Source organism: Topomyia yanbarensis, chromosome 3 (assembly GCF_030247195.1).
Source record: "Topomyia yanbarensis strain Yona2022 chromosome 3, ASM3024719v1, whole genome shotgun sequence".
In the NCBI taxonomy this organism is placed as follows: domain Eukaryota; kingdom Metazoa; phylum Arthropoda; class Insecta; order Diptera; family Culicidae; genus Topomyia; species Topomyia yanbarensis.
The window spans coordinates 342654209-342667004 of record NC_080672.1 but is presented as its reverse complement, the minus strand read 5'-3'; the positions used below and the strand labels follow the sequence as shown (position 1 = coordinate 342667004).

Sequence of the window (12796 nt, the reverse complement as noted above, 5' to 3'; positions counted from 1 at the left end):
TTTAGGAAGACAAAACTGTTTGTGTCTAAACCGTTGGTTTTAGATATATGGTGTCTTCGGCAAACTTTCTTAGTACCATTTTGTCGATTTTTCTATATTAGTTAAATCAGGCTGTGGTCCTTGTGGTTAGGGTGCACAAAGTATCAACTTTTTAGATATGTGAAACTAAGCTACATAATGTTCTAGAAAGTTATATTTTTTTCCTTTTTTATTAACGACTTATGCTGTCGGAACCGTCATTAAATTGACTTTACACTTGTCCGGACATGCCGCAGACTCAGGTGATTCGCATTTAATGCCAAAAGATCCTGACTCCTGCGTTGCAGAAAACAAAGAGTTAAGTAGCCGGGAAACTCTAAGCTTGTTCATTGACCCTACTCCACGCTTTTTTAAACTTTCTTACTTCAAATCCTTGCTCTTCCTTGAGTACTATGGCTCTTAATATTTGAAAAAATGCTTCACCTTCCAGTCCCTTGCTAATTATATGTCGTTACAATATAAAAAAAATAAAAAACTAAGTTATAAAAAATTAAATTGAAGCAACTTTGCTGAAAAACTATTTGAATTTTAAATCTGTCAATTTCATTCGAAAAATCTGAACTTAGTATTCAATGAGATAACTGCGAGAGCATTATTTGTTTAAAAATGTTTTATTTTAGAAACTGGCATTTTTTCAACAAAAATCGTTTATAACTTTTCAAATAGACGAGATAATAACTTTGTTACTTGAGCAAAAATATTCTCCGCTAAATATTTTTTGCTGGACTCGTCACAAGTACAACCATACGGTAGGAGCGGGCATAGCGTAGTTGGTTAGTCGACTGCCTTGCATGTAGCTCACCTGGGTTCGATTCTCAACCCCGCACTTAGGGTTGGAGATTTTTGCATGAGATTTCTCTAACCCAAAAAAAGAAGCGAAAGGGTTAATAAAAATAAAAAAAAACTACAAGGGGCAGCCCTATGGGGTTGCACGAGCTGTAGACGTAGGACTACACTACTTAATGTAAAACATTTATTTTCTTAATACATTTATAGTAATAATAAATCAAACATATTTATTACGTATGGTTTAATCACAACCAATCAACATCGAATACAGATTACATATTGAACCAAACCTTCTTGGTTATCAGGTCATTTCATTTGTAGTAGGTGATCGAATTCGATTAAACTTATTTAAGAAGATCTGAAGAAAGAAGACAGAAAACTGTGAACGAACTAATATCTGGAGCTAAATCTTTATAGCATAAGATTAGCTTTCGATTGTGTGGGGTAAAAAACCTGGACCAGTGAAGAAAAATCAAATTCTAGACAATATAATCACATTTCATGTATAGACCAAGTATTCTAGTTATATTTTGCCATTATTGTAACTTTTAGTTTAATTTTAGACAATATAATCACATTTCATGTATAGACCAAGTATTCTAGTTATATTTTGCCATTGTAACTTTCCTAAAGTACGCATACAAATATAGCGAATGTCGTAATCATATATCGAAACTATAAATATACAAGAATCGAAAACAGTTTTATATATGGACATGATGCGTTTTTGCAACGGTTTTTCAAGTGGCAGTGTATTCATTCATAAATAGGCTTTGTAGTATGTACCGTAAGCCGGGGTGACATTGATCACTTTTCGAAGTAATCATTACATATTTTTAGACGCAACACATTTTTTTCAAGTATAATATTTTTAAACCATGTACTGATGTATGGAGAACAAAATTGGATGGTTTTACCTAAAATTGCCCACTTACAGCTATTTTTTCAAAAATTATTTCTAGTTGAAGTTCGTTTTCGTGGTCCGGGGTGACTTTGATAACCTGCATGTTCAACCACATTAAGTTATTGATGTCAATGTTTTTCATTCAAATGTTTGTTTAAACTAATTCTGGAAAGATACTCATTGTTAAACAGATGTTAATTGGTATTATACAAAGTATTTCAATGTACTTAAAATTCGAGTAACCAAAATTCGTATAATTTGGGTCCAACTAGAATAAAGGATTCTGAAAACCTTTAAAACTGCTAAAATTGTTTTGTTTCAGTGCTTTATCAATGTACAAAAAGTTTCATCCATTTTAACACGTTAGAATATTCAACAATAAAAAAAATGTTGTGAATTTTAGCTTAAAATAATTTGAAATAATTGCGAACTAGTTTTACAAAAAAATGTATTTAAAATAAACAAACTCTTAAAACTAAATTTGGCAAATCCCAATCTAAAGGAAAATAAAAACTCGCTTGTAATTTATTACCTTTGATCAAATCAGAGAGTTATTTGTTTTATAAAAAATAGACACTTTACGAAGCTTCGTAAAAATAAGGTAAAGTCAAATTTCGGTATTTTGTAGTTTTTGTACCCAAAAACCGAACAATATACTCAAAAAGTATAACAAATCAGTATTTTATAAGTTTAGAGTAAAAATCATTCTAAATTAAAATGATTCGGTCGACTATTCTGGTTTAATAAGCGATCTACGAAAAAAGTTTCAAGTGATCAAAGTCACCCCGATGATCAAAGTCACCCCGGTTTACGGTACCTATTAGTAGAATCAAAGTACTATAGGCTGAGTGGAAATGAATCACGTGATGGGGAAATGAATCAATGAATTCATCGAACGTAAATAATAAACTTTCGTTGTGTAATTTAGTAACAAATTAGATCTATCTACCTACACATTCGCCTCAAATATTAAACCCAAGCGCACAAAGCAAAATGAATCAACGCTGATGATGATGGGTAGAGCGAAAGAGACAACTAATACCACGACACTATGTTAACCGTGTTTGCAAATGGAGCTCGCATGTACAAACTGTTTTGTGTACGAATAATTATACATAAAAGTATGCTGGAAACGAGCACAACACAAAAGACGGACAAGCTCTTTCGCATTCACTGGGTAGCGTACCTCCACAGGCAGTGTAACGGACTTCTAACTCAGCTACACTGGCCGTAAAAGCACACAGCGCAGTGATCTGCTTCGCCTGCCGCTCAACAGGCGACTGAGCTGCTTCGGCGAAATCCGTTCGTTTAAATAGTCGATGATGACGTCATTCATAGAAGCGTAGCGCGCTAGGTACACAAATCTGTCGTGCTGGACTAGGGAAGCGCTATCTTCTGTGTGTAAATGCGCGAAATTTTGACTAGGTTGTTTATTATTTAAATTTTTAATGCCATGATATCAAAAATCTTTGGGTTTATCTATTGGAATCTATTCTTAGAAGTATTTCGGGGCGACATGAGCAAAAAATTTGAAAATTTATCGTGAGATGGCTGAATTATATGCGTTTAAAATTGGACCACTTTTCGTTACATACCATTTTTGTAGAATTTGCAACGTGCACCCCTATATCGAAAACAAAGACGTAGTCCTACGTCAAAAACAACCACGCGGTGGTTCGTTTAGCGGCTTACAATTATTTCGAAAACAACGCTATACGAAGAACACACAGCAACTGTAAATTTACGTCTTTCCAGATGCACATATAAGGAGCGTCCCAATTCACATTTAATGCCATATAAAAATGTGAGTTGTTCGGATTTTCCTGGGCTATTGATTCTGAGTTTTACACCAAAAGAGTCATATTATTTAATTTTACATATCTTAAAATAAAAATCCTATTGTCAGACAGAAAAAATGCTTCGATACATTGTTTATGTAATTTTCATTTTTTCTAAGAGTGCATGTTATTTTTAATTCGATATTCGATAAATTATATTACCCGAGCAACCATTTATATCAAGTTTACGTAAATAGGCACAGATTTTTACGAGTTCAGAATGGCAGCATAAGCACTTTTGTTACCGTGAGAGTAAAAAACATTTGACTCAATATTTGTAAAGCTGGCAAACGATACAGTACATATATTCGAAAAAATTGACTGTTTATCATGATCTATCCTTTGTACGAAAGCAACGCGAATTAACATATGTTTTGTATAGAACTTACAAAACTTTCAACAAACTAAACAAATAAAATAACCAATGAAATTCATTCCTATAAAAACGAGTGGAATCCCTCTTTGGTCCATCATTCACTACCGAAACCGGCAAGAGTTGTCCGAAGAAAAACCATGAAACAATTTACCGTTCTGATCGCCATCGTTGCCACCTTGGCAGTGTTCCAGGGAACCCAAGCCAAGACCTTCAGCGAGTGTGAATTGGCCCGGTTGCTTCGTACAAAATATGGTTTCGACAAGACTAAAGTAAACAACTTTGTCTGTCTGGCGAAAGCCGAGAGTACCCTGAGCACGACTGCTACCCACAAGAACTCCAACGGATCTACCGATTACGGACTTTTCCAGATCAACAACAAGTACTGGTGCAGCACACCCGGGTACAAGTCGGCCGGAAATGATTGCAAAATTGCTTGCTCTGGTATGGCTGGAGATATACCAATCTGTTGGAATTGAGTCTTCTGACACTGTTTGTATTTTTGTTTTCATTTTGCAGCTTTGTTGACCGACGACATTAGCCAGGCAGTGAGCTGCGCCAACAAAGTCTATGCCCGCCACGGATACTCTGCCTGGAATGGATGGAAGGCAAAATGCCAGAGTGGGCTCAAGGATCTCTCCTCGTGTTAAGTACGTAGGGAGTATATTTCGAGATGGTATTTGATGCGGCATCACGAATCAAGGTCCGAATACAAAGCAGAAGATTCAGTTTAGGATACGGTTGATTAAGTGACCGTTGATCAAATAAATATCTAGTACATTGAGTCTATAGCACACAGGTTTTGGTTTCTGTATAACTTCACAATATTCCATAACTGATGGACGCACAGTGATGAAAAAGTATATGAAATGCAAAAGAACTTAATATCATTGCTCGGAATGATCTTTTTTTGTAAGTACAAATCTTCAAGTTGTGGTTCAATCCAGGGACCAATCTTCTAGCGGAGAGCCAATTTTACCTTATGGTGGCAGCACTGCCGAATCGCTCTGACGTGTCTTTATGTGGGTCCAATATTTTTCAAAGTTTTCCTGCACTATATGTCGTATATTCTACAAGAAATCTAAGTCACATCACAGTCACATAAGATTATTCACATTCATTCGTTTCATCTGTTGTTACGTTTTTTCACGTCGTGATTTTATCGCACATTCTAATAACTTAGCCATTTATGTGCGTGAATAGAGCCGCCAAAAACTACGCACGTTCATTCTGCATAGCGCCATCTGAAAATGGCTAGTTGATGTAACGATTTCATTGATTGATGATGGAGGAGAATTCTTGCACCCTACATAATTCAGAGCAAGCCGCTGCCCGAATAGAAATGTACAGTAACAAAACCATGATTTTCATTGTGACAGTACAGTAATTTTACAATAATTTACAGTAAGTTTTAGTGTTATGCTACAATACAAAAACAATAAACTTTAACGTTTTTACTGTAAATTTCAATGTAAAATAGACTTTTACAGTGAAAAAGGGGGGTGGTTATGTATCTTAACATTAAAAAAATCTATTTTTCTACATACATTTTTTTCTCGAAAACAGTAAAATTTAATGTGAATGCACTGTATCAGTTTTTTGCTGAACAGCGAAATTTATTGTTACATGAAATTTTATTGTAAATCTACTGCGAGAACTTGGCATCGAACAATGTTGAAACAGTAATAACTATAATATTTATTGTTTTATGATTGTTTGTAGAGTAAATTCTATTGTAAAATTCTATCCGGGTGGTGAGATCGTTTTATGTTATTTTTGAAATATTTTCCTTATTGTTAATGCGTGCCAGAATCAAAAATATTTTAATCCTGAAATTGCGAATATATTACAAATAACGGGGCTTATTGTATATGGAACCGAGTTTCTTGTACGTGAACGTGGCATTCTTGAAATTGGAAACGTTAACAAATTTATATAAATTTTATTCATGATTGCTTTGCCTTAGGGAAACTGTAAGACCTTGACAGGAGAAGTTATGTACTGGAAGCTAACTATATCGCACTGTATTGCTGTGTGATGAGAACGTATTTGAATATCAATTGAACATCGATATTTCAGCTCTGGCTACAAGAATTTGTTTTATTCTTCCTTATTTCAAATAATTCTCAATTTTCGCAAGTGCTATCAGGATGTACTTTATCCTGGTGGTTCGTGAACCATTTACCTCCCTACACCGAAAAGTCCACTATCCGTTTCCAGAACGCTGTACTGGGTACTTCCTGAAGCAACCATGATTTGACAGCAACTGCGAGCTCTATTCGCTCACATCGACAAACTTGAGATAAGATGGGTTATCATTTTTCTTCGCGGTGTTCCACTCATGTTATCACTTTTACAATGTGTCGATTTGTACTACCTTTCAATTTTTTTCTGATAATCTCTCCCATCAAAAAGCCGACAGGAATCATTCCGGTTATAGAATTGTACATCACTCCTAGAGATATGGTGCTGATAAGCACCCGTCACCAGAAGGGTTAGTATACGTGTATGTCTGTATAAATTTGCAGTGTTTACCAGTGCACAGTGGCTCGGCTTAGACCAAAAGGTTGACTAAAGTGGAAACTTTGGCGTATCAGTTAAAATAAGACGATTTTAAGTAATTTTAGTACGTTCAATTCGTTTTCGATATTAATATAAAAATATATCAGATAAAAATCCCCATTAGGGTGGCTCAAAAATAATTATTTTGTCGTAGCGTGTGTGCGTACATGAGCAACGCACAATGCTTCGAACTTTCGTCGTTTTACTCTTTTACGATCGCAGTTCATGAAAAAATTCTTTTATGGTCGGTCCAATTGCAACGATTGCTTCGATTCAGGAGTGATCAAATAACCTTCTAGCCAGTCTTTGCATCGTACCTCGGTTTCCTTCATGACTGTTCGATTTTTTTTCAGCGGAGATTTCTAGAAAAGTTCGAATTCCTGATCACCCTCTTTAGGGGAGCGATTCCAATGCGTTGCGCGTTGCGTTGCGTTGTGACGATGATTATGGCGGATTGCAAACTGATTTCATCATGTTTGACTGCTGATCATCTTATAAGAGTTGCTTAGGAAGTAGTAAGTAGAAATTCAAACCAATCCAACTCATATAAAAACCTCAACAGCATGATAGCCATCATTGCCGGCCGCCCCCCATCTCCATCGTCCACGGGGAAGGATAAAGGATAAGGTAGACGGGAAGTGTTCATGCTATACCGACTTAACAGAAGCTAGACGACTTATCAGGCTCTTCCATATGTGTCGCGGAGTAGGTCGATAGGAAGGGTATAAGGTCTAGGATTCGCTCCAAGCAAGCAATGCGACCTGTAAAGCATGGTTTATAAAGTAGTAGTTTAGTTGGTTTTCGTGTACACGATCACTCGAAAAAGAAAAGTTCTTGTTTAGTTTTTGGTTCTTTTTAAACTCTACGTAGCCGGCTACCGAGAGTATCCTGTGTTTCTAAACAAAAGTAGTTTGAACTCCACACAGCCGACCGTGGGAGTATTGCCTAGAAAAGCTAATCTTATCTGCATAATGGGCCGGATCACTATACCTTGCGACAGTATTCAGACAAATTTTGCTATTCCTTCTCTACGATATATGTATTGGGCTACTACCGAATGAAAAGACGTTTTACAGGCAAAGAGTTATGATAGCTCATGATGTTATAAATCAAGGAAAGTATTTCCATATCGGATTGTTTGTGAAATACATGTATACGAACGATAATATCGAACATTGAAGGAAAATATAAAGGATCATCGATACTAGATTAAAGTTTTATTGGGGCTAATTTCCGAACAACTATTGAGAAAAAAACATTAATCGCGGGTTGTATAAAACCGAACCTACAAAGGAAAACCAAGAAATAATTTTGAGCTGCCCAAAATAACAATTAACTGTACCGAAAGATTCACGTCGTTTGTCCCCCTTCCCTGTCAGCATGCGACCACAGATCCTAGCTGATCTTCATTTATGCCGCTCCCGCTCGAAACAAAACTGAGACAGGCTCCAATCAAAGATAAACGAACTGACAGCAGTTTTGGATAGAACCCGACCCAGCCCCGAGTCTAAGCAAAAACGGCAAAAGGTAGGTAAGGGATAGGAGTTCTGGATCAGAGGTGAATGGCGACATAGATTGGCCTCTTGTTGCACGATAATACAGCTTTGCCAACCCCTCTTTAGGGAAGCGATTATAATGAGCGAAAAAGAGTTCACCGCTTCACTCGTTTACACGTAAGATGGAACAATGTAACACAAATTCTGATCAAAACAACGTTACTGAATGACTATTACGAAGTAAGCGTGAACTCAGCTGTGTTTACTAAACTTGGCACTTACTGCGAAGGATAACATGAAATAATTCCAGACACATTTAATGACATATTGAAACATTTACTGAATATTAAACAAACTGAATGGATACTATCAACATCTATGTAACTCCTCTTCACACTGGGCTCCTCTCGTGGATAATCCTCTCAATATTATTTGAATGCTATGCATGTCTTCATGTTAGCTTGAAATTTTATATCAATAATTACCACCCGTCTTCATCTACAGTTTTTTTTATTTGGAATGGTTATCGCAAGTCTTCGCCAAATTACCAAATCCTCATGTGAAAGAGAAAATTAAAAGCTTTCGAATGAGTGTAGTGCGCTAGCGGGCATTCGCGGGTGTCGTTTTTGTTCTGGTTTTAGAAGTTTAGATTAATTATCATGACAAACAGATATCTAAACAGTAAATAAACAAACTAGTAACTCAAAAGAGGTAAAATTCGAAAAACAAAAATAACCGGATAAAGTTGCTGTGAGTAAATTATGCGAAAAACACTGGAGTTACGCCCTTCTAAAAGCTGTGAAAAATCAATTTTTCATCCAAATAGTCTAAATTCTGTGCAATGTCCGGTAATTAGCCCAGCACATGCTGAACCGATTTTAACGAAATTAGTTGCAAATTAAGAATCTAATGTGACTATTTAACTTAATTTAATTTATTCATGACTTACTTTTCAATACAGGGACCCAAATTTCAAAATTTCAGAAGAATACTCGTGTAAGCTTTGGATTGTTTATATCTTCTGTTGTATTGCATGGAGTTAATTATTTTCTTCGTCATTTTCTATGTTCAGCTAAACTATGTTCAGCAATGTTGTATTAAATTTTGGAGTATGTATAGTTCATGTCATACGGAAATATGTAGGGGAACATGGGGAGTCTTGACCAAGCACAAAATTCTATTTTTGGCTATGGTGTCTTCTATTCGATTCATGAAAATTTTTCAAAAATATTTTTATACTTATTTCGATCCCTTAAGGTAATTTTAAAAGCTTGGAATGAAAAATCCTTTCCTTACAGAAAATATTACCTGATTAATAAATTTGCATTAAATGATGTAATTTTTTATCAAACTTTGTATGGACATATCTACTCGACTACTTATTACTATTAATGTACTATTATACCATCTTAATCTTTATGAAGCAGTGAAATGATTTTACATAAATTGGAACATTGGAATAGTTATTACTAGAATTTGAATGACATTGAACGCAATAACTAATGTTGGGGAGACTTGACCAAAATTTTATGGGGAGATTTGACCAAGTGGCAGTTAACTGAAGAAAGATACAACATTCCTGATATTTATTATGCTTTGGTATCTACTGTTAATGTTAATCACGCCATAAAAAAATCCCACCTCAAGAATAAGTCTTTATATTTTAGTATTAGTAAACAAAGTTAGCAATAGTACGACTGATTTCGTGATGTGTGAACATGCAATGTAAGCAGTACAGTTAATCCTTAAAAAGAAATGCATTAAAAAAAATCGAAATTTATCAAATGCAACCTATTTATATTTTTTGATGCTACCCAAAGATCTCGACAATATGGAAAAAAATAATTACAGTATGTTTTATGTAATTTTTTTTGTCATGATTTTTCAAAATTCTCTTGGTCAAGTCTCCCCGCAGTGGAGAGACTTGACCAAAAAAAAAACGATCACAGAAAAACTTTTGTAACTTTTCGAAAATTAAATTAAAAATTCTTCAAAAAATCATGAAGACGCACAATAACTTTGCACATTATATCTCAATGACTTTTGAGGGATTGAAGGCCTTTTTAGAGATTTATGCAGTTTTAGCTGAAAACCTGATCAAGTCTCTCCATGTTCCCCTACCATGTTTGGAAAAATCTTTCGATATGTACTCGGAAAAGGGGAAATTTTCCAGCTCATCTTGGTCAGAGCCGTCAATATGATGCACCAGTTTTTTTCTATTATCATTCATATTGAGCTGTTTCTACCGGACGGAGCATCTCCTCAAAGGGCTGTGCAATACTGAGAAGGAAATGTTTGTGAGCTGTACATGACTGGTAAATTGCGATTGAATCAGTTTGTGTCGTTACATGCATCTAGCAGAGGCAATTGTTTTCATTTCCGATGGTTGGAAACCGACCGAAATTCGTTCGTGGTTGGTTCCGATTAATTTTATGCAAAGTCACAAATCTTGAACAGAAAGAATTGTAATTTTTGTCAAATATTTCTAGTCAACCTTGTCGGATGCCCGGAAACTGCACACCAACACCGGGAGAGAACGGATTATTAGGATGAGTACGCCTACAGGGACTAACTGCATTAATTAGTTTGGGCAGTTCCGTGCTGGTAACAGCGCTGCGAAATTTTAAAATCAGATACTTATTTCTACTTGCATTTACGGAATCCAACATTCAGATTCACTGCCTTCCTCATTCATCAACTTTACAACTGACTGAAATTTCATGGAACGCTTGAGTGCAGAGAAAATATAAATTCCTTCACAAACCAAAACATTCATTTGTTATTATGTGGACAGCTAGAAGGCGGAAGTTAGCATCTTCGACATTTTAGAGCTTAAGAGAACTACGTAATCTATATCTGGTGACCTTTTGCTCTATAATCCCTCTCAGAGCTACTATATAAACAAAATTCAGTTCGCTTCTGACACCAAACATATCCGAACCTGAATGCGCTGGGTCAGGAGAACGAATGACAAGGGAAAAGAATTAAACAGTTCATTCATTGCGGTGGGCATGAATTAAATTTCGTTTCTCTTTCAAGTTCACGCAGGGATGTCAATTTGTTTAAGCTGTGGTTAGTAACCGGGCCGCAATTTGAACAATTATCTCCCACCTGGAGACTATAATATCAAAAAATGTGAATATTATGAAAAATGTTATGAACAACAGATGAGCCTGAACATAGAGAACATAGGTCAACGACATCCAACGATCTTCGAGTCCAGTGCACCACCCATCAACACCAACGCAGCATCAAAGGTTCTTTCCAGAATTACTACAATTATTAAAAAAACAACTTGAAAATTTTCCGTACAACCGTGATTCCATTGATAATCATTAGATTTGAATTAATAGCCCGAAAAGTAGTAACGACACTGAGGTTACGTCACAAACATTATCCACGCTTCTTTTTTAGACATTCATTTCTAAAATAAAGATTAAACCGATTTTCAGAAATACAGTTATTTACCCCCCGCAGTAAGCGTTGCTTTAGACTGTGAGATATGCATACCTTTAGATGCTTTATTTAGATGTTTTATTGGTTTTACCTGTCTTAGATGTAGTTCATCATCAAATGAGCGATGCTAACCTATCAAATCACAGAGCAGCAGCTATTGTAGAGAATACCATTCTTATACAATAGCTGCTGCTAATGTATAAGAATGGTATTCTCTACGGAATCTGTTACACAATGGTTTGGAATATTCCCTAACACATTGCACAAGAATCTATTCATCCTATTCAGTACAGCGGCAATGATTGACGTTGAAAACAACTCGGAAACTTCAGTTGTTAAACATTTGTCAACGGTAGTATTCTAGTCCGGTTTCTCATCCTGCTCAGTTCAGAAGCTAGAAATTACTCTGCTGCTATAGCAGGGCAATATTGAAATTGATTCCTTCTACCTAGTGCGTGAAAGGTGAACAAACAATGAGTGACAATGCAACGCAAGTTCATACCCCGTTTCGGGCAAAGTGTGTTTCTGTTGACATTTCGAAATGTCCATCGATTTGTGAAGTGGAGCAAATGTTGAAGGTGAACACGAAGCTCTACTTACCAGAAGTTAATGCTATGCAATTCCCCCATCTACACATCGTCGAATGTAATGACGTTTTATACAGCATTCAAACATATATAGACAATGACAGTAGTGAAAAAAAGCTACATGACCTAGCACCACGTACGTGCGATTGGGCCCAGCACCACTACACCAACTGCCATTACCAACAGCGAAGTAACATCGATTACATCAAATGCCTCCAGCATCATGAATACAGTGCCGATGATGACGTGGACGTGATCGATTAACGCGGCAGACAACGCACCTAATGTTTCACCACCAAGGAAAAGGATCTCAACACGCAGCAGCAAGTTGCGTCAACAACTGTAATCCTGAATCTGTCCTGAACTGATTATTCGCAAGAATTTTATGTCAGCGTCATCTGAAGATTGTGGTGTCGGCCACGTCCTTATAGTAATTGAGGAAGGGAAGGAATGTTAGTTTAACAAGCGTTGTTATGGAGACCGTGTATACCTCTGCATCTCCACGTTTGCCACGCGAAGAAGTTTTCGTTAGGAGGATGGGATAATGAGTTACACAAATCTAGATTCACCTTGATGAGTGATACGATCTATGCGACTCTCAGAAGTGTCGTTTATTGCTCTGGACAGCCGGCTGTCGAGATTTTGTGCTAGATTGATCGTTTATTGAAGTAATTTTGAAATACTCGGTCTCCAAAAAAGGAACCTGAGCTTTGGACAACCGACAGTGGTGAACGGTTTTATTGTTCCTTGGT

At 36.3% G+C, this 12796-nt stretch overlaps 2 protein-coding genes across 3 annotated transcripts in view; one reads left to right on the top strand and one right to left on the bottom strand.

The window, feature by feature from the left end:
- The window catches only part of LOC131693424 (coiled-coil domain-containing protein 102A), a 65149-nt gene that overhangs the window by 44891 nt on the left and 7462 nt on the right, over positions 1-12796 (bottom strand). The gene's annotated exons all lie outside the window — the stretch shown is intronic.
- LOC131693427 (lysozyme c-1-like) lies at positions 4029-4795 on the top strand. The gene is made up of 2 exons (XM_058981228.1): positions 4029-4387; positions 4463-4795. Exons 1-2 carry the CDS (start codon positions 4084-4086, stop codon positions 4591-4593), a joined length of 435 nt encoding a protein of 144 aa, XP_058837211.1. The 5' UTR covers positions 4029-4083; the 3' UTR covers positions 4594-4795.